Raw genomic sequence first — 27,834 nt, 5'->3', positions numbered from 1 at the left:
TCATATTCATAAGAAGCAAAATGTATGGCCGGGAGCGTTTCTCAGCGTCATAATGAAGTAGATTTTGTGATTACATAACGAATACACCGCTTACAGAATGTTTCTGTTATTATTTTGGGTCGTTTTATGTTTCTGTGTGCTTAGTGCGAGTTTTCTAACGTTCTCGATAGCGTAAAAGTTAGCTCATATTTGTATTTTTTTTTTTTTTTTTTTCCTGCCTAAGCTGATAGCCCTAGCGGCTACGTCAGCGTAACCTTAACTTTAGTAGGTGAGCTCACGGGGCTCAAACCTGATGACGTTGTTAACACGAACCCTAGCAAGAGCCGTGCTTCCCAGAATCTACCACCGGATCGGAAACGCGACCCACTGAGAAGATCCGGCGAGAAACTCAGTGGGCTGTGTCTGAGAGTTAATTTACTCGTCGAGCCCTTCGTCGCAAGCGACGGGTTCGACGAGAACGGTGACCGGTGCTTGAAGTACCTAAAAGCACCGTTAGTAGATCGGGAGGATCCGAGATGACGTGTGCATATTTGTATGGAATGGGATCGTTTGCCTACGTTTGCCGCTAGGGGCGCTGTTCCAACTGCATACAAAATTGACTTAACTTTTACGCTATCGAGAACGTTAAAGAACTCGCACTAAGCACACTGGAGTGTGTTTATGGATACATTGTAGGCTAGGTACACCGCCGGTACACCGCCTAGCCTAGTCGTTCTTTAAGTTTAATCCATGCGTTTGGCTAGACCCGTCAATAATAAGCTAAAGTGGTTAGAACGCACTAAACCAGAGCTCAAGGCGATTGGCATCAAGAGCTGGAGCGAGAGATCGAGCCGCAGATCCGTCTAAAGAATTAGATTCAGACAGGCAAAGACCCACCCGCGGCTTTAAATCGTTCGAAGAGCTGACATTATCAATGCATCTGATGACAGCGATTGGCTTTGGCTATTGGCCTCAACTTTTATTCGTTCCTGTTTTAAATCTAATTTTTTTAATGCACTTCTTAAAAATAGATTAGAGAGAAAGAGAAGTGAGAGAGAGGGAGATAAATTAGATCCAGCGCATTGCAAATTAATAGTAATGATGACTTATATCACTGGCCGTTTGTCAAACACAAAACCTGGATGTCTAAGCTTTCATTATTATTAATAATAATAAAAATAGACCATAAATTTTAATAAATTTGAATTAAAAATAGTGTAAGAAAAAATGATTTTATTGTAAAAAAAAGCGTCGGGAAGCACCCCAGGATTCAGGATATTTTCAAAATAACCCTTCTACTCATATCTGTTCATAAAATATTTATAACACTGATACCACTTTGGAATCTAGCATCAATGTCGCTATCCACTGCGCGGAGGACAGAAGTGAATGGAAGAACATAGTCCTAACAAAAGTGCTCAGTAAAGATCACGACTCTCAGAACTGAGGAATAGGACGCATGGAGGAGGATACCATGCACCCCACCAGTTGGATTTTCTATAAAAGCGTATTTTTTTTGTTTTTTTTAACTAAAATAACTAAACTAATATTTTTTTTCAATTAATATCATTATTGAATTGTCATCGGTCCTTAATAAGTATACCAAATTTCGAGATAATCCGACATTTTGAAGGGGGTCAAAATGATGTCCAAAGTTTCCGTTACAAACATACACACGTCTGAAGCTAATAAAAGCGTATTAAATAAGGAGATGATTGTGGTGACTTTCATCAGAATGAAAGAATATGGAATGCTCATCAACACTGCAAAATGTGTCTTCGGTGCATCGGAGGTAGAATTTCTTGGCTACCATATTGACGCGAATGGAACAAAACCTCTGGAAAGCAAGGTACAAGCCATCAAAGAATTTCCTGTCCCTAAAACAGCTAAGCAGCTTAGAAGATTCTTGGGCATGATAAACTTCTATCGTAGATTTATCCCCAAAGCTGCAAATATTCAAGCTGCTCTAAGCTCCTTGCTGACAGGTTCTATAAAAGCATCACATCCAATTGAGGTGACGGGGGACTCACTAAAGTCATTTGAAGACTGTAAGAAAAGCCTTTGTAACGCAGCTTTACTTGCTCATCCTGACTGTGATGCCAAGGTGAGCTTAGTGACTGATGCGTCTGACTTTGCTATTGGTGGAGTATTACAACAGCTGAAGGACGGAAATTGGCAACCTCTGGCATTCTTCTCTCGTAAGTTAAGCCCATCGCAACAAAAATATTCACCTTACGATCGAGAGCTTTTGGCAATTTACGAGAGCATCAAATACTTCAGGCATTGGTTAGAAGCAACAACTTTTACCATCTATACTGACCATAAACCATTATGCTTCGCATTCCATCAGCGGAAGGCAAACTGTAGTCCACGTCAGTATAGACATTTAGATTACATATCACAGTTTTCGACTAACATACAACATATATCCGGAAAAGATAATGTTGTGGCTGACACTCTTTCCAGGGCTGGTCAAGTTGAAGAACTGCAAAATCCTGTCAATCTCGAAACATTAGCCAAAGCGCAAGATACGGACACTGAACTAGTGAATTTCTTAAGACGGCACACTTCGTTACAACTCGTGAAGCTAAATATACCAGGAAGTCAAAAACAACTGTACTGCGATGTCAGCACGCCGACTCCCAGGCCTCTGGTGCCAAAGCACTTACGGAAACAAATATTTGAAAGCTTGCACTCATTAAGCCATCCCGGTACAAAGGCTAGTGCTAAACTAGTAGCTGAACGATTTGTATGGCCTTCACTCAGGAAGGACTGCCGTGACTGGGCTAGAGCGTGTTTATCTTGCCAACGCTCAAAAATAAATCGACATGTTTGCTCACCGTTAGGCACCTTCGATTTACCAAAAGCAAGATTCAATCATGTACATCTAGACATCATTGGACCGTTACCTCCTTCCGGTGATTACAAGTACTGTTTAACAGCAATTGATCGTTTTACCCGGTGGACTGAAGCTATACCACTGACTGATATTACGGCCGAATCAGTAGCAAAAGCCTTCTTATCGGGATGGATTGCCCGATTTGGTTGTCCCACTGACATCGTCACTGATCGCGGCAGACAATTTGAATCAGCACTATTCGAACAACTTTCCAAATTCATAGGGTTTAAACATCGCAAAACTACCAGCTACCATCCTCAATGCAATGGTCTCATTGAAAGGTTTCATCGGCAGCTGAAGGCTGCTATTACATGTCATGCCGACATCAACTGGACCGAAACTTTACCAATCGTGCTCCTCGGCATAAGAAGTGCTTTTAAGGAGGACATTCAGTGCTCGTCAGCCGAATTACTATATGGTGAACCCCTGCGCCTACCAGGAGAATTTTTTGGTCATAAAACTGACAAGCATGACACGGATATAACTGATTTTTCAGCCCGCATCAGGTCATTTGCCAGCAATTTACAGCCAGTCCCAACATCACATCATTCTACCCAGAAGATATTTATCTACAAAGATCTTGCATCTTGCTCGCACGTATTCGTCAGAGAAGACGCAGTCAAACGTGGATTTCAACCGGCGTATAAAGGCCCCTACAAAGTTATTAACAGAGACAACAAAGTGTACAAGCTGTTAATAAACGGAAAAGAGATCAACGTTTCCATAGACAGGATCAAACCAGCTTACTTATTAGATAGCAACACAGAAAAAATACCTAAGCAACTCTATGATGAAAAAGAAAGTCTGGAATCGCCGCGCTCGTCTCACAGAACAAGATCGGGTAGAAAAGTCACATTTCCAGACTACTATCGCCCATCCTGAGGTGGTCTCTGAGGGGGAGTGGTGTGGTGACTTACACATGATTGCGTAGTTCACAAGTCTTTGTGTGAACGGCGCGAGGTGCGCCGTCGCAGTTTCCTGCGCCAGTCGTCCGCAGACCTCTGACCGCGAAGCTCACGTCACATTTACTCGCACACGCCTGTCTCGATTGACTAAGTTTATGTTGAATGTTTAGTGTGTATAGTTTTACGTCTCCTTCTTTGCCTGGACTTTTTCTTACTGTTTGCTGTAAACTATTCAACTGTGCTTGTGCTTGTCGCTTTTCTCCTTCTGATCGTTTTTATGTAATAAATTGCTGTGTGTGTGAAATTGGACATAATCATTCCGGTAACGGATCTAAACCCCATATTGTCTGAACCAAGACTCACACAGAAGACCCCATATGATCGAACGAAATCAAACGAGAATTTAATGAATGTAATCGAAGTCAATCAAATATACATCATTAAGAAGAACTCAAAAACTAAGAATCAGATCTTTATTAAATTTAAATCGAGAAACACCACGTTTCTAATAAAAACAAAAATCATACAAATAGGTTAATATGAGACCCATAAAAAAAGGAAGCACAATTGGGAGCATCCTTATTTATTTAAGTCGGTTAAAATAATGACGGTCAACGTTAATCAAGTCATTCTGATTGCAGTAAAGTACGAAGCAATACAAAACGCATGTTTAGGGAACGCAATTCCCTCACATTTGCGCTATCGAGAGAAAGAGAGAGAGAGAGAAAGAGGGATACAAAACGCATGTTTAAGGAACGCAATTCCCTTACATTTGCGCTATCGAGAGAAAGACAGAGAAATTGAGAGAGAGAGAGAGAGAGGGAAGCGGACACGTCAAACCGTATCGTTGACGTAGATATATTAGCATTTAGATTATGTCCTCGGGTACTGGGGGACACGTGGCGGCGTCGTTTGTGGCTCTCCGAAACCGTGATTTGTAACCAGCCGTCTAAATGGATGAACCTGGGATGTTTAATGAGTGACGTATTCAGTACGTATGTACTGAAAATAAGATTTTACAAACTGCTGAAGACAAAAATGCCTTGAATGGATCTGCGAAGGCACTCGTTAATGCTTTTAAGTTTGTTTCTAATTAGTTTATTACAATTATTATTATCCGTTGAGGTCTATGTCTCAATTATATAGTTATAATTCAATTTTTTTTTATTACACAAATCACAATGTGAATCCTTCATCGTGAAAGGTATTCAAAGTACGTATTTCATTAGAAAAATTGGAACATGTCTGCGGGATTTGAACTCCGACATAGTCGTACCGCTCGATACGAACTCACCGCCTTATCCTTTAGGCCACGACGACTTCTTTCAGTTCTATGTGCATCATCATCATCTTTCATCTCTACGTGTAATTGGGCTTTATTTCATTAACTTCATTATACTAATCTAATAACCGTTGAACAATTCACTGGTGGTAGGACCTCTTATGAGTCCGCAAGGGTAGGCACCACCGTCCTGCTTAATTCTGCCGTGAATCAGTAATGCGGTTCGGTTTGAAGGGTTGGGTAGCCGTTGTAACTATACTTGAAACCTTAAAACTCATATCTCTTAAGATGGATGGTGGCATTTACGTTGTAGATGTCTATGGGCTTCAGCTACCACTTAACACCAGGTGGGCTGTGAGCTAGTCCAATTATCAAAGCAATAAAAAAATAAAAAAACATTTGTCAAATTCAACCATCATAAAGCAAAAAACTAGGATACGTTTTTAGAATTGAATCATATTTTATATAATTATTTCAGTGACATTGGCACATAATAATGAATATTAACTATTTTTGTAATTTTTGTTTTTACTTATCCAATCATTTTCAATGTATAATGAAAAAATCGCAATAAAGAATAAATTAAACTTGTGTCTTTTGTATGTAAGTCTTCGATCAACAATAGATGTAAGTACTTTAAAAATATCGTCCCTGAACAGGGTAAAGTTAAAAATATGTATATATCTTAAATTGTGCGAGCTAGAAGTTCGTCGTCGCTAGTTTGTGTGATGTATCAAGTTCAAGCGTTAGACAGATACGAATTAAAATTGGGAATGCAAACAGTCGAGTTCGCGCTCGGCCGGAATTCTTCGAATCGATTCGCGATGTAATCGTGAACGACGGATAGTCACGTTCGTAATATATTTTCGGGGTGTCGTAAAGACGTCTAATACGAAATCTTTTTTACTTATACCGATGTGTTACAAAGCAAAACGAACTCTTCACGTCAGAGACAAAGTTCATAGTTCGATAAATTTACGATTCCTATTTCTTTGTATTAATATCCAATAAGCTAGAATTTTTGAATGAGAATTTGATTTGCGCGACGCTTTTTGAGCTGTGATCGCGAAAAACAAAATCCCTCTATGCTTCCCAAAATCAAATAACCAAAGCAGTGAAACTAAGTGAAAGTTTATTTTCCACGTGTGTCAAATTTCGCGCACGACTGTACTGGTGGCACGAAGCGTGGAGGCATCAAAAATTAACCGGCACATCCTGTTTGTTTAATTCATTAAAACAACACGGAAGGGTTCAAGAAAAACCGTAATCCGAGGCGCGTTGTATCATTCGGGTTCATTAATTGCGCCATAAGTCGAGCCGGTTTTATCGCTCCAGTCGCCGCTGGCTTATGCAAATCGCCGCCGCCAAGTGTTTCTAACGTCCGCCATAACAGTTTAAGAACAACAATAAGTATATAAATGTTTCGGTTGTTTCCATCTTGATGTCGATAGTGGCTTTTTTGTATTCTGTGCAATTACAAAGACCGTTGTATTTACGTAAACTTTAAAGCCAGCAATCAAGCCGCGTCTATCCTCCATCGTTCTAGGTCGCATACACTTTCTTCGGATATGTTTCGCGATGGGGTGGGTAACGACTCAGTCAAGCGCCTTGTAGTTTAAGGCATGATTGAGGGTACGAAACCGCGCGGCAGGTGACCGTTGACCTTTAAGATGAACCGACCAAATAAAGTCAGCTCTAAATGGTCCCGTCAACGAGTACACAAGGAGAATCATGTTACGGGAGGAATAGCGACGTCTTGTAAAGCGCACCACCACCCGAACTGATGACTATGACCACTCTGCCAAGAGCGCAAATGACTTATAGGAAACTTTAAAGAACGGAAAACACACATTTAATCAAAGTGATTACTGAAACGTGTCAGTATTTTATTAGCCGAATTAAAATATCGTCTATAGGAACAAAAACGTTCTAAGACTAAAAGCCCTTAGTGGTAATGTACAGAATTACGAACACCGCGTATTATATTTCCAACTAAAAAAACTTTTTGTACATAAGCTGTGATATATTATTTTAAGCCTCACAAAACCTTGTCGTATATGAGGCCATCAGAGCAAAAGTGGTCTAACTCACAATTTTTTTATATTCAAGCTTATACGACGTATATTGGAATTTATTTAAAATATAATAAATTTTGATGCAAAACCGGCCTATCCATAGTTTCACCAATAGATAACAGACAGCTTTGTAAGCATTATTTTTGCGTGTATTGTTTTTTTGCCTACTCAAATTCAAATTCATGAAAATTCAAACCTAATCGCCTCCATACTAACTATGTTAAGCTTAGGCCACTTTTGTACTGACGGCCTCATATACTAAAGGGAGCGCAGAGTCAATGTCAAATTAACATAATAATATTACAGGACCTCACTCCGCAGTATACACGAATTCTCGAACATAAACATTCAATATCATAAATAATTCGCTCAACAAAAAATCATCTAAATCAAACCCGGCAATTATATGAACTCAGTCAAGTCATGGTGCACACTCATAACAACATTTAACATGAAAAGCTGTTTTATTCGGTCTCGTAAAAACGTTTTTACGTCTCATTTTCATAAAGCAACGGCCACATAACTCGCGAAGGGTTGTAGGGGCTCCTCGCTTCTCACTTTTATGTTAATTTGAACCCTACGATCCTTGTATGTTAATGATGACCGAATATGAAGGGGCGATGTACGAAAATGAAAAAGTTCGAGGATCGAGTTTAAGTGGTTGTGTGTGTGTGTGTGTGTTTGTGTTTTTCCCTTAATTTTTAACGACGTTTTATTCTCTCGTAATTTTTGTATCGTCATCACGAGAATATGTTATCACCGTTATCGTACGCAAAATATACACGGCTATAATTGATTTAGCACGCTGATTGCGGGACCATATTTGTAAGTCTTTCAGCCAGTGCGTATTATTCATGCCCATAGAAATCTGGACATAGTCGCCTCTCATTTCGAGCGAAAGAACACGGGTATGACTGCCGCATATGGGCATATGGGGCTTATTAAACGTGTTAAATAGTGACCAATTTAACGATTTGAAGTAGACGGGGCTCAAAGGAATGACGCTTAATGTATCCGTATCGTGTTTTTTTTATTGCTTAGATGGGTAGACGAGCTCACAGTCCACCTGGTGTTAAGTGGTTACTGGAGCCCATAGACATCTACAACGTAAATGCGCCACCCACCTAGAGATTTGAGTTCTAAAGTCTCAGTATAGTTACAACGGCTGCCTCACCCTTCAAATCGAAACGCATTACTGCTTCACGGCAGAAATAAGCAGGGCGGTGGTACCTACCCGTGCGGGCTCACAAAAGGTCCTACCTACAGTAATTACGCAAATTATAATTTTGAGGGTTTGATTTTTTATTACACGATGTTATTCCTTCGCCGTGGAAGTCAATCGTGAACATTTGTTAAGTACGTATTTCATTGGAAAAATTGGTACCTGCCTGCGGGATTCGAACACCGTTGCATCGCTAGATACGAATGCACCGGATGTCTTATCCTTTAGGCCACGACGACTTCAAAAGCTAAGCTGATATGTTCAAGTCTGATAAGCTTGTATCATTGGATTTGTTCTAATGAAATACGTTGTGTACGTATTTCATTGACCACCAATGACTTTAACAATTAAGAAATATCATCGTGTTATAAATATTAAAACCGCAAAAAATATAATTTACTTAATTACTGCTTGTCTGTACGAATTAAAATCACACAAATAGGTACCACCGCCCTATCTATTTCTGCGACGAAACATTCACGAGTTTCATTTTGAAAGGATATTCTTTGTGCAAATAAAAATTAGAACTCATTTCGCAAGATGATTTCAATGGACTCGGAGTGCCATATAACCCTAGACAGTGAGCTAGTTCACTCGTCGGTGCACTAAAAAAATTGAAAAAATGATACATAAAGTATTATTACTGTGATTCTTGTCTACTTTAAGCCTTCATTGTCCTATCGGTTGCCATGTTAGACAATTGTAATGAGTATAATCTCCCTATTATTTCGCTATCAAAGTAAAAGGCATCGCTATGAGTGAGTTCCCCGTAATAGCAATATATTACTGCGACGAAACATTCACGTGTTTCATTTTGAAAGGATATTCTGTGTGCAAATAAGACTTAGAACTCATTTCTCAAGGTAACTTTAATGGACTCCCTGTGCCATATAACCCCAGACAGTGAGCTAGTCCACTAGTCTGTACACTAAAAAAATTGAAAAGAGGATGCATAAAGCATTATTCCTGTGATTCTTGTTTATTTTAAGCCTTCATTGTCCTGTCGGTTACCATGTTAAGACGATTCTAATGAGTATAATCTCCCTATTATTTCGCTATCAAATTAAAAGACATCGCTATGAGTGATGATTATTGTAAATAAAAATATATTATTTACATATATATATATCGGAGCATCAGTGGAAATAGCTGTGATATATTAGATTGGAGACATTAGGTTAATTACTTGGGTGGAATCGGAGATGGCGCTGCGATCGTAATTGTTTATGGGTAGACTTGTTATGGACTCGTTCAATAGACAATGATGTATGGCAAGTGTCAGTGAATCAGTGGATGACCGTGTGACATTTGAAGAGTTAGTCTATGACGGTGGGATTACTAGACAGTCATTTTAGAGAAGAGGCATTCTCTTTGGAGGCACCATTGCGGTCGCACGCATCTCTGAGATCACCGAGTTTCTAGTCTACTATTATTTAATTGTATTCTTATTTAGAGTCTAACCTACAAATGACTGGCCACGAGGACACAGGTGATAATCGGAAAGAGCTTAACGCGACATATACATATAAAATTATTAATTAATTATTGTAGAAAATAAAATAGACAGATCATACGCCGTCGAAGTTTGCATTTTTCAAATTAATAACGTTTTTTTATTAACTAAAATCGTAAAGAAATCCAATGACAGTAGACTCGTTATCCCACAGAATAAATTTGTTTACATGAATATAAAGGCGACAATGCTGTTTTCATGGAATCGCGTCCAACTGTAGGTAATTACAATGACCTTAATGCGTATCGCTATTATTTTCGATGTAGTTACTTCGTCAGTTCTTTTTTACATTTTTATTACTTTCAGAACTTAAAACATATTTTAGCTTAACATGCGAGACTCATAAGAGGTTTGTGAAGATACATTGTACTGTTGATAACCGAGTATTTGAGTGATCAAGTCAATATATTTGGATATCAGAATTCGTTTTTTCAAAAAGAACTTTACATTTATTACGGTAAAGCTGATTTTATAAAACGGTATTTTCGACGTTACGGTTTTGATTGCTAGATTCCGATCTGATGATAGATTCTGCGAAGCACTGCTCTTGCTAGGGCTAGTGTGAGCAAATTCTATCAGGTTGAGCCCGTGAGCTCACCTACGCGCGCCTAGCTTGAATAGCCTCTTAGGGTAGCAGCGTACAGGTTTGCGAAAGATGGCTAAGTTAGAGTGAATAAAACTGAAATATAACTTACCGGCGGCGTCGACTTGACAATTGAGGAAGAGAAGGCAGGCAAACAGTAGAGCGACCGTGCGATATTGCGCCTGACGTCGCTCTCGCATCTTACCGGCGCCGGGCCGCGCCTGCGCCAAACACCACGTGAAAACACGTACCCTTGTCAGCAAGCATCACCGCGCGACCTGCGCGGGACCTTCCCTCCACCAAATCGAACTTAACATTACTTACGATACAGCTTACACACTATGCACATCACAACCGAGTTTTGCCACTTAATTATGATTAAATTAATAATTTATTTATCACAAAAATACGACAACCGCTTCGATGATTAAATAATTTTTTTTTTTTTTATTTATCCTACGAGTAAACACGTAGACAACGATGAAAATTTTTGAAACCTATATCTAAAATATATATACAACAATTAAGTAGGATCGTTTCGTTGGTTCGATAGAGGATTTCAAGCGAGGAATAAATTATGCGACAGCATTTTAGGAAGCACAGTCTTCGAGTCGCTGTGGACGAATTTCAACCATATTCCATTGTTATATGCTCCTGTTTTGTTACTCTCAACTGCACTTTTTTTGGGACACACTGCACTCTAACGTTCGCCTTTCACAATCGACACTATATATTTCTTCAATCAAACACATTTTTTATTGTTTGGTGCTGAAATCATATGCTTCGCTCCCCTGGTTTCGCATCTGTGAAATAAAATGAAGTTGGTACGTGACCATGACTGATCTCCGTTGTGAGACCAAACAAAAGAACGGAAAAGGAATGCGCATTTCTGATATATATTTCAGATATTTAATGACATACATGTTTTTTTTCTACATGTCTGTGCTTGTATAATAATCCTAAAAAGAGTGATGAGCACGAAGCGGTGTGCATTTAGGAGTGGGGTGGGAGTGAAGACAGAACAGATGCAAAGGCAAGAAACAGATGAATGAGCGAAATCCGTTGAACTAGATTTTAATTTCAAATTGCAAAATTATTTATGGGAAATTGCTTAAAAGCGTACCAAAGAGGAATCTTCGATAACGGAAGGTGAATTGCCAGTACTATGAGTTTATTCGCGACATCGTAAGTATATGTTATTAAAATAAAATGATATGATTTCGCAAAACATTGGGATCCGCTTCGTTTTGTTTCCACTAAATAAGTTTTGGAACACACAAATTCCAGTTTCAAAATTAGATTCCTTTCAAATATATCTAAAGAATTCGGTATGAAAGAATACAGTCGAATGTAATATCGCCGACGGAGACAGATATAGCGAACTAAATTTAGAATAGTAAGGTCGAGAGGTGCCGTGTAGCAGTTTGCACAACTTATAACTTCAATAAGGCCGGACCAGGTGTGACCGTTGATGCTCCGAATAAAGCCATTTGCATGAACCGACTCGAATCGGTTTGCGGACGTAATATTTACTGCTTTCGGCTCATTCTTTATTTGTTAAATTTTTGATCATTAACTTTGTTATTCGGACAACATTTTAGTATGTATAAAACTGAAAATAAATCAATAATGTGATATATTTTAAATGAAGTCAATAGGTGTATCAAAATAAGGCTCATAATGCTACATAATCTATGAGGTAAATCGAAACAAATCATTGATATCGATGCGAAATCTTTGTTCACAACACTACTGAGATATGTTTCAAAGTTTTTAAGCATGAGTAACAGGGATACGAGCTGTGTCAATACTAACTTCCTACTCTAAAATATCTTGCTCGGAATACCGGAATATATACATACATATCCATAAATGAGATCCTAAATATGAAATAATTTATATTTATCAGGTTTTTAATGATATGATGCTTGCTTTGCAATAGTAATTACAAGATCCTTAAAAAAATAATTGAAATAGTTAATAGAAGTCTGAGTTTGAACGTAGCGAAACTCTTAAATAATACGCATTTTCGCTAAAAGCCATAGCCTCTCTTGACGTTTAAGAATTTAAAGCTTACTCAGCGTCGGTCTTCAGCTAATGTTTAACTCCTGTCAAATTTAACTATCCTAAAGTTTTGCAGCTTAAACGACAGCCACTCAAAGTAAATTTCGAATAATTTTATGGCGCGAAAGTGTGGCGGCCATTTTGGAATTCAGCTTGAAGGAAACTTACGGAAAATGTTGTTAAATTTTTCTCAATGCAAATTTCACTACATGGAATAGATTTTCAGAATAAGGTACCATGTAAGATAATCTATACATGTTTTCTTATAAATTACTAACAATCATACCTGAATTACAAATTTATCAACAATGCTGCAAAAATGCCCTTTGCATTCACCGATTCAAGATTTTGGAACTAAGCATTTTTAAGTATATCAAACTAAACCAACATTAAAATAATGAAACACACATAGGCACAAGCTTAGAAAGATCTTGAGGCAGTACCATAATCATTTATCACGCCCAAACTCGGAAACGGTTAATCAAATTTCAATCTTAATTAACTTACTAACGATTCTTAGTCGCAAACTCCGGCTGCGACATCCGGCGGATTCTATTTCCAACTTTTAACTGGTATTGTGACGGGTGTTAATGTTTATTGCAAACGGTCGTTGAGTGCGATAGCATTAACAGCTTCATACAAATATATAAAAATGAATTGCTGTTCGTTAGTCTCGCTAAAACTCGAGAACGGCTGGACCGATTTGGCTAATTTTGTTCTTGAATTATTCGTGGAAGTCCAGAGAAGGTTTAAAAGGTGAATAAATATGAAAATGCTCGGAATTATATAAAAACAAAATTGTTTGTTTTTACATTTTTCCGTCGGACGGATTCCTTTTGTTTGTTTTAAGTTTATTTTATACAAAAGTTTAGGTCTTTTATTTATCGATTGAGGCACTACGAAGTCTGCCGGGTCAGTTAGTATAAATATAAAACACTCGATTTAGAATAATTCGTGGATTGATGTAAGATGATCGTGAATAATAATTGATGTAGTGAGTACGATTTAGTTTAATTCAAACTATTTTTTTTTTTAATGTCCCTATCAAAATTTCGAACACAGGATTTTTGGATCCGTGTGGTCTAATAATCAAGGTTTTCGGTACTCGGCCTTCTCATATAAATATGCTGATATAATACTCAAGGAGCGTATCTATTTTCCGGAGAAACACTTTACGACACCGGGAAGAGATGGTTTTTTTTTATTGCCTTTGTAGGCAGACGAGCTTACCGCCCACCTGATGGTGATGGTTACCATCGCCCATGGACTTCAGCAATGCCAGGGGCAGAGCCAAGCCGCTGCCTACATGTATTTTTACCAATATAGCTCTTGCAAATGGACTAGTTGACAAATTTCTGAATCTCGCTAATACAAAATCCCATTTAAGAAAATTGATTTTTGTTCGTACATAGGGATCCTTATTTACTAATACTCTCCACAAGCCTCGTTTGAAGAAAGACATATCGGACATGTGAAGGACGTGTGATGATTTTCTAATCTACGACACCACAACACGAATCACTATGAAAATTTGTTAAGTACCGCGTAATATAGCCTAATTACCGATGTAAATTGTCTATTTAGTGACGTTGTAAACGACAAACTACACAAGCCATCGTTTGTAGTCACTACTACGAGTATATGTATCGTTATAAACTGTCATTAGGCACCGCTTAAATCGCAGTCAAATCATTTAATAGTGCTAATCGCATGACTTACTCTGTTACTGTCATGTCAGGGTATGACGTAATTAGAGAATAGCATCCTATTTTATGTGTGCTTACATAATTTAATAAGTAATAATGGATGCTGGTCTTTTTTTATTGCTTAGATGAATGGACGAGCCCACAGCCCTCCTGGTGTGAAGTGGTTACTGGAGCCCATAGATATCTACAGCGTAAATGCGCCACCCACCTTGAGTTATAAGTTCTAAGGTCTCAGTATAGTTACAACGGCTGCCCTATCTTTCAAACCGAAACGCATTAAACGCAAGAAATAGGCGGGGTGGTGGTATCTACCCCTGTGGACTCAAAAAGATCCAGTAAAACACCAGTCCCCCAGTAAAAAATAATAATTATTATTAAAATATTCATTTATTTATTCTTTTTTCGTTACTTTTTGCCAATTGAAATAAACTTCCAAACGTTGAGGAATTTCATAAGCACTTTTATGAATTAAAAAAGCAATTTCTCTTCGAAATCTGAAGCCTCTAAGTGAAATATGATGACCTCTACATGTCCTCGATCATCACTCCCCGAACAATTTGGAATATTGTTAATTCAATACGGTCCCATTCGAATCTTGTGTTCGAAATTCGTTAGTAATTCATTGCAGAAATAGGATAGAGAAAAAATACAAATGTCGGAATCTATGAATGTATAATTATAATTTTAACTTCCATTTTAACTAATTATACAATTTAATAATAAACTTAAAGCTGTTACAGAATCATTAAAAAAAATTAATATAATGAAGAAATTATTATTTAAATTGGAAGCAACTTAAATGCAATGAAATCGGTAATCTTGGCGGTATATGAAATCGGTAATCTTGGCGGTATTACACCTTATTAGCTTTTCCGCCGCCGATAACAATTTTACTGAGCATCAAATTTTCGAAAATTCAAATACACGACGATGTCGACCTAAGCCCGCCAATACATGCGCTGATCCCGGTGACGTCATCGTACAAATTAACGATATTTTCGCGTATTTGTCGAGCCGCGATAATGCCGCCGGTGACGAGACGGATTAGCGGCACAGTTGACGGCATTGCTCGTTTGTTTTGCTCAACGGAATCCCGTCACTAACATTATGTTGTAGTGACGCGAAATTACATAAATATTGCGAGGAACCAGGAATAAGGTTCAATTTACAGAAATTACTTAGTTCGTTTAGTTAGGCAAACTTTGGCATTTACTTACTTTTACTTATTTAATTACTTACATTTTACTGGTGGTAGGATCTCTTGTGAGTCCGCACGGGTAGGTACCACCGCCCTGCCTATTTTTGCAGTGAAGCAGTAATGCGTGGAGCAGCCGTTGTAACTATACTCAGATCTTAGAACTTATATCTCAAGACGGGTGGCGGATTTACATTGTAGATGTCTATGGGCTCCGGTAACCACCTAACACCAGATGGGCTGTGAGCTCGTCCACCCATCTAAGCAATAAAAAAAAAAGCATACCGATAGATTCCAAGGGCTTCTCCCATTGGAATTTCCGTTACGCTATTTCGATTTAGAACGTCAGCAGACGGAGCCAGTTACCGTAGTCATCAAACTATCGATCGACTGCGAACTGTTTTCGGAATGTAAGCAGAAAACACGAGGTACTTTTACACGGGCGCACAGACTAGCGTGATTCGATGACGCGGCTTGATCACGCCGCCGAATAACCGATTGATTTACGTACACATCCATTTAGGCTGCGGTTCGTAGGCACACAACTGCGAACACGCGTAGTTTTCAAACGCAATGTTGACTAAGCAAATCGTTTACCGAACTGTAAAGCGTACGTTGCAAGAATTGTACGTACTGCTCTCATCTTGTGTTGTTCGCGAAAAACACGTTTGTTACGAGAAAGTGGGTATGAAGATCGCATGTGTTTTGTGTTGTACAATAATAATAAATTTCTATAATTTATAAGCTTACTGTACTACTGTAGTTGGTTAATGGCTAATGTCATTATAGTATTCGAGTCTCATTTAATAGAAGATTTTGGGAGAAAACTCAAACATAAATTTTAAAATATAAACAATCAATTGACAATCAATTGGTCCTTTCGGAAACTATATCTGCGCAAGTCATGCCTAAACGGTACAATCATTTTGCAATGCTGACGGAATACCGGTGCAACTTGTTGCGTACAGTGACACTGACAATAAACAGCGGTTTATTTCTGCGGATTTTGGAACGAAGTTCCTTATCGCGCGTTGTGAAAGGGGGCTAGACGGAAAAAATTCTTACGAAAAGTTGTCACGACACTTTTTAGATCCGTCATTCTGACCAATCAACGTGTAGGCGCTTATCGCGTGACATTGCTCGTATCCGATTGGTCCGCGTAATGAGTACAGTTTCTCGAGATAGCGTTTCAACAATAGTAATTTAGTTCATAGTATTGTTTTTTTCTTCTTCATAATGCCGTAATTTATTATTATAACTTAAAAAAAAAATTACAATTCCTTCACTAATTAATCGAAAGGAACTTCGTTCCATCCGGGTGTCCCTTGACACCTCTGAAGTTTTTTTTTACGGAATTTATCGAACAAATTGTTTTTTATCGAACAAATTGTTTGTTCACGTGTTCTTTGTTAATAAATAAAACAAAAAACAGATAAAGAAGAATCACAATGTTGCTCAATTTTCACCTTTCGAGACCTATGGTTTGTCAGTCAATTTCGATTCAAGCTGAAATGAAGCCTCGCGTAGCAGAACGTTCGCCCAAATATGTTACGTCAAACTTAAATACTGAAAACCCTTTGACTACTGTTAAGATTTTCATTTGAAATACCACACACTTACCACACATTATTTACAATAGCGATGTGTTTTACTGTAAGAATAGGGTTATTAATATTTCAGCAAAACATATAATCATCGAGGGACTTGATTATAAAGTAAATAATAATGTTTAATGCGCACTTGATTTAAAAATTCTGAGATGTGGAATTTGTGTATAGGGCGATGGAATTCCTTGTAGCCACAATTATATACATCTAATCATTTGAGAAAATGAAATTGTATAATAATTTTTAATAACTGATTCAATTTATAAATTCATAAATTGACTTTTAAGTAAAAATATTACGCTGAGGAAGGTTTAGCCAATCATATGTTTGAATTAAAACATTGAGATGCATGCTACTGCAGCTATTAGATATACGGTAAGGACCTACCATTACATAATTTAAAGAAATAACCTATTTACTTATTACATTTATTGGTTGGGGTGTCTTGTTATCCCACACAGTATTGGACCCCGAACCCGTCTACACTGGCGGGAAGCAGTAATGCATTTCGGTTTGAAGGGTGGGGCAATCGTTGTACTGTAAAACTGAGGCTTAGAGCCTATGTCTCAAGATAGGTGGCGGCATTTAGTAATGCATTTAGTCAAGGTTTAATCTCGCGTTTTTATTTTTAATTCCATTACTTCCAATACTTTTAATACAGTTTTCGTAGACACTGACGTCGATTCCGGACAGGCGAAGAGAGCGAACGCATTTTTTTTCATTACACACTAACACCTCCGTACATCTTTCAAACATTAACCCTTACTAGTGGTCCCTAGGTAGTCGAACTTCGACTATAATTAATTGAAATTATAAGTTTGAACATTATTATGATCGTTTTGTCAAAGACTTTTTCTATTTCTATAATCACAGATTTCGCCAAGACTACACTAAAGACAATATTGACCTATTCTCAATTTGACCACAGACTTTAAGTAATAACAAAAGTTTGACAATAAACAAAAGAGTATATATGCGTGTATGTGTGTGTGTGAATGTCAAAAACATAGTGTAGGTAGGGTAGGGTGTGTAATGTTTTTTTATTGATTTAATGTATTTTTTATGCATAATTAAAAAAATAATAGCATTCTGCAGTCCTTCTCTATATTCTCTATAAGTGTGGGAAATTTTATAGTCCTCCGTCCGCGCAATTTTCGTAAAAAGGGGTACAAAGTTTTTTCTTCACGTATTAATATATAGATAGTTATTTTATAACTAACTTCAATACTGTTTTCCTAAAAATTAATATCATTTTAACGCTACTTATTATGATTTTCAAATAATTTTCAACAAAAAGAAAACGTGAAGTATCCGCACTGTGTGCAATATCTCTCAATCCAAAGGGGCATATCTAATGAAAACAAAGAAACAGTTATGGGTCGTAAGCTGGAACGTTTAAAGCGGTTTATTCTCGGAACGTGCCCGGTCGATATCAGTTTATAGTCTGTTTGCATAGTCTGTCCCGCCTCTGCTATTCTACAATCCAGATTTCATTGAAGGTCATTGTACTCCTGAGTTATCTTCGAAACATTACGCTCTTTGCATTGATCGATTCGTTGATTTAGTTACTTTGACTATTAAGCCTTGTACTCTAAGGGATTTTTTTTTTATTGGTATCTAATCACGCACTGTCATCCGCCCGATGTGATCCGATTTGAGTTTCCCTGTGTTATAGGTATCAGAGACTTACAAACATACTTATATACGGTTTAATATATATGTGTAACATAACTAACAACATGTTCATATCAAAATTCAGAATCTACTGTATGCTTAAACAGGTATTTAAAAGTGAACGTCTATGTCTGAAATATGTCTGGTTTATTAAAAATAATAATAACAATAATAACCTGGAACAAAATTAAATGACGCATGGTCATCCGGCCTTAATTTAATAACCAGAGATGAACTTAGGTACTTTTTGTTTAAATAAATACATATTTAAGTAAATAATAAACAGCCAGACAAAGAGCAAACAAGCCTGTTCATCACACAGTGTTTCGCGATGTGGGAGCCGAACCCACGACCTTCAACGCAATATTCAGGGGCGTTAATTACTGTACCACCGAAGCAGTCATTCGAAAGTAATTTGGTATTCGGAATCCGGGGTGTTATTGTGAATTCAATAGTTACATTCCCACGATAAAAATACATTGACGAATCTCGAACATATTTCAGTTTCTAGAGCCCTCTGTAGGTATAAGCGACCGATGGAAGATCTTCCACCGAGCGAGTGATATTGCTCGGTTGACTATGCATGTAATACATGCAAAGTAAAAGCAAACAGTATATATGCAAGCTCATCTTGAAAATGTCGTAAGCGAGATTCAGGCATCTGTCAAATATATTTTGTTCTGTGATGGCTACCGCCACACCTCTTACACCCGGTATTAATATAGAATCTTGGATGATGTTGAGTGCTTCAAGTAACACTCTTTTTACTGGTGGTAGGACCTCTAGTGAGTGCGCACGGGTAGGTACCACCTAGTAACGTGTTTCAGTTTGAAGGGTGGGGCAGCCGTTGTAATTATACTGAGACCTTAGTACTTATATCTCAATGTGGGTGGCGCATTTACGTTATGGTTGTGAGCTCGTCCACCCACCTAAGCAATAAAAAAAAAAAAAGATGTGTATGGGCTCCAGTAACCACTTAACACCAGGTGGGCTGTGAGCTCGTCCAGCCATCGAAGCAATAACAAAAAACGTGCCCAATATATAACCAACTGTTATCATAACCGAACATTACTCACACATTTAATAAACACGAAATAAATATAGCAGCTCTATTAATTTCCTGTCAGCAAACAAGGCCGATTTAAGTGCAACACATAAATAAAAAAGTAATACATAATGCGAACGTTGTGAAAATTCAATATCCGTTCGGGGAACACATAGCGAATGCGATGCAATGAATCGTCCGTTTTATTTTATAATACAAATTTGTTTGGTCTCATACAGCGCTAAGTTTCCTTAAGCGTACGCGAATGTTATTTGTATATTTGAAGGCGTCAGCGCAAAATATTGCAATTTATTTAAAGCTAGTTGACCCAGCAGACTTCGTAGTGTTTCAATCGAGAAATAAAAGACCTAAACTTTTGTATAAAATAAACTTAAAACAAACAAAAGGAATCCGTCCGACGGGGAACACATCAAACGAAAAACAAAATTGTTATTTTTATTTAATTCCGAGCATTTTCATATTTATATACATTTTAAAGCTTCTCTGGACTTCTACAAATAATTCAAGACCAAAATTAGCCAAATCGGTCCAGCCGTTCTTGAGTTTTAGCGAGACTAACGAACAGCAATTCATTTTTGTATATACAGATATGTATAATAAATTTTGATTCAAAACCGGCCTATCCATAGTTTCACCCGTAGATAACAGATGACTTTGTAAACATTATTTTTGCGCGTATTGTTTTTTTGCCAAATCAAATTCAAATTCATGAAAACTTAAACCTCATTGCTCCATAATAACTATGGTAAGCTTACGCCACTTTTGTGTTGACGGCCTCATTTTAGGATCGATTCAAATGGGTAAGTAAACAAAATATCTTTGTAAGTTTTAGAATCGAATTAAGTACTTACCTCATATCTATTTTTTAATGTCTTAGATAACATGGTATTTTAATTGGTCTTGCCAATGAGATCAAATCAAAATATAAGAATTATAGAGGTAGAGCATTGAAGTCACATGTATTGGCAGAAAACTACAAAACAATACAGGCTACCGCATGGAATCCGAGAACATTTCAATCCAAACTTGAAACGTACGAAACTCTAGGGGCGTTTCATTAGTCCAATAATGTGGACACAAACTGACCACGGCGAATAAACAACGAAGTGGGTCAAGCAGTTTTCGAATCTATGAAACTAAGCGTAAATGTTGTTTTCCTCTGCGTACTCTCCGAATAATTGTTGTCAAATGTTAATAGATTTGAATGTTACGTACGAAACTGTAAGAATAGAAAAAAACGGTTATCTGTAAAGTAGGTTTACTGACGATAGTTGAACGTGACAACGTCATAAGAAAATACTGATGGAATGGTTTAATTTTTTAATTATCGTTGCTATAAACAATTCGATGCCTCCAATGAACACTACTTTAATCAAAATTTTGAAATTTTCGTTTTTCACGCAAATCGCTTTACTATTTTAAAAGTATTACAAATCATTATTGATGGGGTTTGAAGCAAGAGTAAATCAGCTAGTTACACAAGAAAAAACCATAAATATATCTGCAATAATAAAGATTTTATCAACTTTTTTCGTTAAGCGCTCCTCCTGTAAACCTACGAATTTGGAGTTAGCATAATGTTCATTGGAGGCATCGAATTGACACCACATTCACTTTTCACTGAACTTCATACTTGACGGAAACATGTAAATGTATTATTGTATAGCAGCTGTTCACGCGGATGCATCGCTCACTCAAGTAGGAGAGAGACAGATGTCGAACGCTGCCGAACGCGGAGGCCGATTGTGCCTCTTTGTCGCTCGTTGCGCGCTCTCGCTTGCACTTCAAGCCTTAAATGGAACGCTTTAGAGCGAGGTAACGCCGCATGAGTCATGTTTTTTCGTGCGTGCAGTCGGCTCCATCGAATTATAAGACGTTGTCACGCCAAAAGTAAAGAGTTTCAAAGCAAATACATTGCATTCAGAGAAACGTTTTTGCTGTAAGGTTAGGAATGTATCCTTAACCCTTCATTGCAGGACATGTGGAGCAGAGGGGTCATTGAGAAACAACTCCGTCAACTTCATAATGTCTATTATATTAGGGGAAAGTGAGATTCCTGTGCGAATAACTTCGTACGAAGGGTTCTGAAGACGGGGAAAAGTTTTGTCCTTTCAGCTTTTAATATAGTTCCCTTATAGTTTCGAAAGAACCAACATATTTCATGGGTCGAAAGAGTTATGTGTATCAATGGTTTTTTGCTCCAACTTTGTTCACTGAAACTTAGCATCGCCATTAAAGAGTCAGTAGTGGTTAATAGTTGCATAGCTTTTGTACTTTAACTTCCAACGGCAAATAGTATTGAAAATACAAGGGTGGTTGTGAAGTTATAAAACTTAGAATCGTCGACGTACAATTTTAATCTACGCATTTTCATTCAATGGGACATGAGAATTCCTCAATTTTGTGAAACTTAGTTAACTTCCCGCTCGTCTTAGACTGTGACGTCACATATTATTAAATAATTAAAAAAAAAACATGTCTTACATGTCTTACTGGTGGTAGGACCTCTTGTGAGTCCACACGGCTAGGTACCAGGTTTGAAGGGTAGGGCAGCCTTTGTAACTATACTGAGACCTTAGAAACTATGTCTTAAGGTGGGTGGCGCATTTACGTTGTAGATGTCTATAGGCTCCAGTAACACCACTCACTATCTATCTGAGCAATAAAAAAATCTTGCAACTTGCTGTTTCCCGCTTATGTGAGAGTGAAGGTACATTATCTAATTCTTCCCCTTTCGGTTACGCTATACCGTATGCAAAACGTATAGCTTAACCTGTAAAATGTGGGAAAGGAATACGTGTATCTCACATATTAATGAACATTATATGCTATTCCAAAATGTAGTCTAATTATAATGCAAATCAAAACTACGGGGCTTCCCCGAAACGTTTCTGTGCAAGTGCTTATTAACGGATGTTTATTCGACATCAACGCCGCAAAACTCCGGAAACTCGATCTAAATAATTAAACTATTCCATCTGGATGTAAATTCGCCGCATCGCTTCAACGACGAATGTTAATCAGAACACAATGATTAATTAAGACCGACGTAGATGAGATCTTTGTCATTACAATGAGGACCCACCATTCATACGCAAACGTCTTCATAGTCACTCTCTTTCGATTAGATATTCGTAAAATGTTTTATCACCGTGGGATTAAACTAATTACCAAATGCCGCGTCATTCCTTCATCGTCTTTTCTGCCTATAAGGGCTATAGTTAAGCAAGATTGAATCTTATTGTCAAGAGATGCAACATTATTTAGCTTCACGTTGTTGAGCCACTTATCGAATGTTTGAATAGACAAGTTATTATTCTAATTATGCGCCAAATAACTTAGGCATTAGATTGTAATTTAGGATGTTAATTTTCCACGTACTGTTTGTCACGTGTTCAATATTTTTCTTATTGGAGTTTACTCCTTTAGAATCGATTTACATATATAGGCCCGGGGTATGAAAATTATGGGGACCAAAATCGTACTAGCATGTCACACGAAATGCGTTATGCGCCTAGCATGTCACACGAAATGCTTTATGCGCCTGATTGGCTCCTGATTGCGTGATGCGTGCGCGCGCCAATCAGGAGCCAACGCGCGGCCGCGTTATCGCAGGTGACGCCGGGCTGCTGCGCCGGCAGTCCGCCACAAAGCCTCGTACTGATCGCGCGTTTCTCTCATTATTGTATTTTCATATATTTGTTAGTCGTTTGTTTTGTGTCTCGTTAATTTGTTAATAATCTGTTGTGTATCGTGTTGTCGTAATATAGAACTATTTCTCGTATTGTTTCGTTTAATTTTTTATATCCAGTAAACTCCAGTCGTGCGTCGGAGCGGACACACACACTTTTTTTTTTTTTGCACATTTTCATTCCGAATATTGTAGGTAGTTTATTAAAAGGATTTGCATAGCAAGCATATCTAAAAACATCACGAGGATAACTAACAACATGTTCATATCAAAATTCAGAATCTACTGTTTGCTTAAAGAGGTAATTAAATAGAGAGAAGTAATGAAGTAAAGAAATATGTCTGGTTTATTAAAAAAAAAAAAATAATTACCTGGAACAAAATCGAATGACGCACGGTCATCTAGCCCTAATTTAGTAACCAGAGACGAACTTAGGTACCTTTTTTTTAAATAAATACATAATAATATGTATATGGATAATAAGCACCCAAAGAGCAAAACAAACGTGTTCATCACACGAATGTTTGCCCGATATGGGAATCGAACCTATGACCCTTGGCGCAACAGTCAATGGCGCAAACTACTGCTCCACCGAGTCAGTCACAAAAAAGGTTGCTGTCTTAGTCAATATTATTTTCGTATATTGTAAAGTCAATTTTAAAACGCTTTTGTTATGATGGGAGTAAGTTTTTTCCAAACTCCAGAATTTTTTCATCGTAATTACCAGTAACTTTTATTTTTCAGAAAAAAAACAGACAGAAAGATAACGACCAATCTAATGGAAAATTGTTACTCAATTATGAACTCTAATAATACTATATACACTACACAATATAGATAAGCCGCTGCCTACGGCTGACGACTCCCTTCAAACGTCATAACACTGGAAACATCGTCAAGGGGAGCTCATTTCCTAGCCAAATCGTAGGTTTTTTTTTTTTTTTTTTATTATTGCTTAGCTGTGTGGACGAGCTCACAGCCCACCTGATGTTAAGTGGTTACTGGAGCCCATAGACATTTACAACGTAAATGCGCCACACACCTTGAGATATAGTTCTAAGGTCTCAGTATAGTCACAACGGCTGCCCCACCCTTCAAACCGAAACGCATTACTGCTTCACGGCAGAAATAGGCGGGGCGGTGGTACCTACCCGTGCGGACTCACAAGAGGTCCTACCACCAGTAAAAGTGGTGCCTTAAAAATTAAATGAGCCTTGGTTTCCTGGTAGCTTCATCATCCTTATTTAGACGAATGCTAAATTTAACAGTAATGTTGAGTTGCAAACATCAAAGTTTCCCTTTAAGCGACTTAGGACGACTAAGTTGGGACTAAGTTTCAAACAGATCTCACTTGCCATTCCCAAAATGGCGAATAACATTATACTAAATGACCCCGAAAGCGATGTAATTAACTAAGTTAAACTAACATACAGATATAGGTCAATCAAATGTCTTTATTGTTTTTTCGAATCATAATAACGTTTTGTTTATGTTTTGAATTGTGTGATAATATTATTATGGGCAAATTGAAATAGAATAGATATATGATGCAATATTTAATACAATATTCGTACAAGTATTTTCTAAATATAATATTTACTGGTTTCTTATGCATATTTCAGGAGGCATATTAGTGGTGGTCCGGGGCAATATGAGTCTCCTTCAGAAGGTACTATCGTCTGGAGCTTATCATCAGATAGGCCCTGAAGTTGGTCACTCGACTAGTGAAAAAACTCGAGTCTATTGTCATGTGATGAGTCAAGCGATTGATCAAACTCCCAGTCACAGCTACTTGACCTAGTATTATTGTTAGATAAGCTTAGATCTTCCTTTCCATTTTTCCATCTCCCTCGTATAGAAGGAGAAAAACGCCCTCATCTATTATTGTGAGAAGTTTTGTGGATCGTTGACTTCAAGTAAATCGATCCAATATTGTGTTTACTAACGACTTTTATGCAACAACTTAACAATCACATAGACCGCTAAGTAACACAAACTTGGCATCGATGTATCTGACATGGCACAGGAGGCCGACGCTACTGCAAGATTTATTCCTAATACAAATGGGCTTCTTCACGGCATACGCGATAATTCCCGCAAAGTTTATTCAACACACGCTTGATATCGCTCCGGTCGCCCGGGGATCCGTTCCAGAACTTTGACAATTAATGGGCGGGAACTAGCGCGAGTTTTGACTGGGAATTACTCGTTTGGATTTCGGGTGGATCCGGCCAATGGATCGCGACACATAAAAGTGATTGTGGCCAGTAAACCAAGCCGGTCACTTCAGGGTGGATATTTCGATTCGATTTATTGCTCCATTCGTGATTTGAATGAAACGCGATGGCATTTTTTATTTACGATGATCTCACGAAGGATATACCACAGGCTCCCAAGCCTTAGGAAGGGCACCGAACCTCATAGACAAACTATAGTGAATTTTCTGCTGATCTCAATAAGAGTGAAATCTCACTTGTAATGAAAATGAAAACTACTAATGTTTATAGAAAAGCTTTCGTCAATCAATTACCGCTAATTAATAGCCGAAAGTTATTTTATGTGAGATCATTTGGCCTTAGTTTATTAAACTCAAACCAGTTAATAAGCGTTTGATTAAATCGTGATGACATATTTAAACGCGCCTACAAAAATCATCCCGTATTATAATATTAAATAAGAACCAAGGACAGTCTAATTCTACTGCAGTATAAATCATAAAATTGTGCAGATTGCAGCTACGTGCCTCAGCGGGCGGGTGCCAGTTGATTTACTAACATACGTGCTCTGTCTGTGTGTTCGTTAATTTAGTATTAGTGTTTGCATTACGGTTCCGATAACAGTGCTGTGTAAATGAACCAAGTTCAGCCGTAACGAGCTGAGGAATAGGGCTGTAGTGTGGAATCGAGGGCAACTGGCTAAGTTTTTACTTGCGCCCCTTTTATGTTACAAAGTTGTAACGGTGCTATATTTAGCTCGAGGTGCATATCGACGCTTGAAAGGCAAAAGTGACTAAGCGACAATAACTGCTTTGTACATAAATGATAAGCAATAACCATATTCGATGCGCGAAAAAAATATATTTCCAGGTCTATTAAAATCATTTCAATCCTACAGCTACTAGCTAGATTCTACTACAGCTAGATTCGTTAAAATAAATTTTGTTTTCGGGTATTTCAACTTTAAATTAGTCTACTGTAAAGTTCACGCATTGTCGCTTAGTCACGTTTACCTTTCAAGGGTCGATATATACCTAATGGTTTTATTAAATTCTTATCTTGAATCCATAATTACTGATCTTTAGCTAGTCAAAGACTAGATGGCTGAAGGAAATATAAATAAAACAAATAAAGAGTCTTTTGAAAGACAAACACTATGTAAGTTTTGAGAACAATTGTAGGTATTCAAGCAAAATCGTTTCTGCCGCCAGACACGTTAAAAAGATTAAGATGGCTGTACTCATCTAGACAAATAAGGAAATATGAAAATCTTTTAAAGAAGAACAATTAGAATAAAGAAAAAATGAAGTTATCTAGATTTTTTTATACAAATATCACCAAACGATATTGATGTCAAGTGGAAAAAAATAATATTGAAACGATCAAAACTGAGCTTCGATATGGCCCGAGGGGAAAATCAATTACCATACAGGGCAACCCTTACTAAACAGAAACTGATGGGGAGAACGTATCAGAAAACAAAACTATAATTGAATTACGGCGGACCTCATTCCTTTGTTTGGCGAATTAATTGGCAAAAACAGTTAAATTCAAATCGGGTTTCGTGATTGAAATTTTTCAGCTTAAGGCGTGTTGTTACTTACGACCTTTTCACTAATTAGGCTATTACGTACGTTGCACGGTTTATTTGGAGCCCGTCCTCTCTGGATTATGCTCGTTACGAACTTGAAAGTGATGTTTATGACGACACAAAAAGGGTCGACTTTGAAGACGGCACAGATGTCTGTCCATATGTGTTACAAATTTTATCCTTTCAACATGAAGAAGCCGGGATTTCCGACATAAACATTGTTTGGAATAATCGTCTAGCAACATTAGGGCTAAGTCCAAATTAACAATAAGCTTTGAAGTCATCGTGGGTTAAAGGTTAAGAAGAAAGGTTAAGCTTGGTTTACCTACATGTATGCCGTTGTTAAAATCCTACAAAGAGATATACATTTATCTAAAAAAATAAGTATCTCAAACGTAACTATACTGAGATCTTAGAACTTATATCTCAAGGTGGGTGGCGCATTTACGCTGTAGGTGTCTACGGGCTCCAGTAATCACTTAACACCAGGTGGGCCGTGAGCTCGTCCAACCATATAAGCAAAAAAATAAATAAACGTGTTCACAAACGACTTCCACGACGAAGTA

At 37.7% G+C, this 27,834-nt stretch overlaps 1 protein-coding gene across 6 annotated transcripts in view; it reads right to left on the bottom strand.

The window, feature by feature from the left end:
- Positions 1-27,834, bottom strand: part of LOC114241396 (tyrosine-protein phosphatase Lar) — a 437,676-nt gene that overhangs the window by 214,082 nt on the left and 195,760 nt on the right. For all 6 annotated transcript variants that reach the window (XM_089731076.1, XM_089731078.1, XM_089731077.1 and 3 more), the window contains exon 3: positions 10,571-10,679. In XM_089731076.1, the coding sequence (XP_089587202.1) occupies positions 10,571-10,679 (109 nt within the window). The remainder of the gene's footprint in view (positions 1-10,570; positions 10,680-27,834) is intronic.

The sequence above is a fragment of the Bombyx mandarina genome, chromosome 11, assembly GCF_030267445.1.
Source record: "Bombyx mandarina strain Sakado chromosome 11, ASM3026744v2".
In the NCBI taxonomy this organism is placed as follows: Eukaryota; Metazoa; Arthropoda; class Insecta; order Lepidoptera; family Bombycidae; genus Bombyx; species Bombyx mandarina.
The sequence above is the reverse complement of the archived record's forward strand: the minus strand, read 5'-3'. Positions and strand labels throughout refer to the sequence as shown.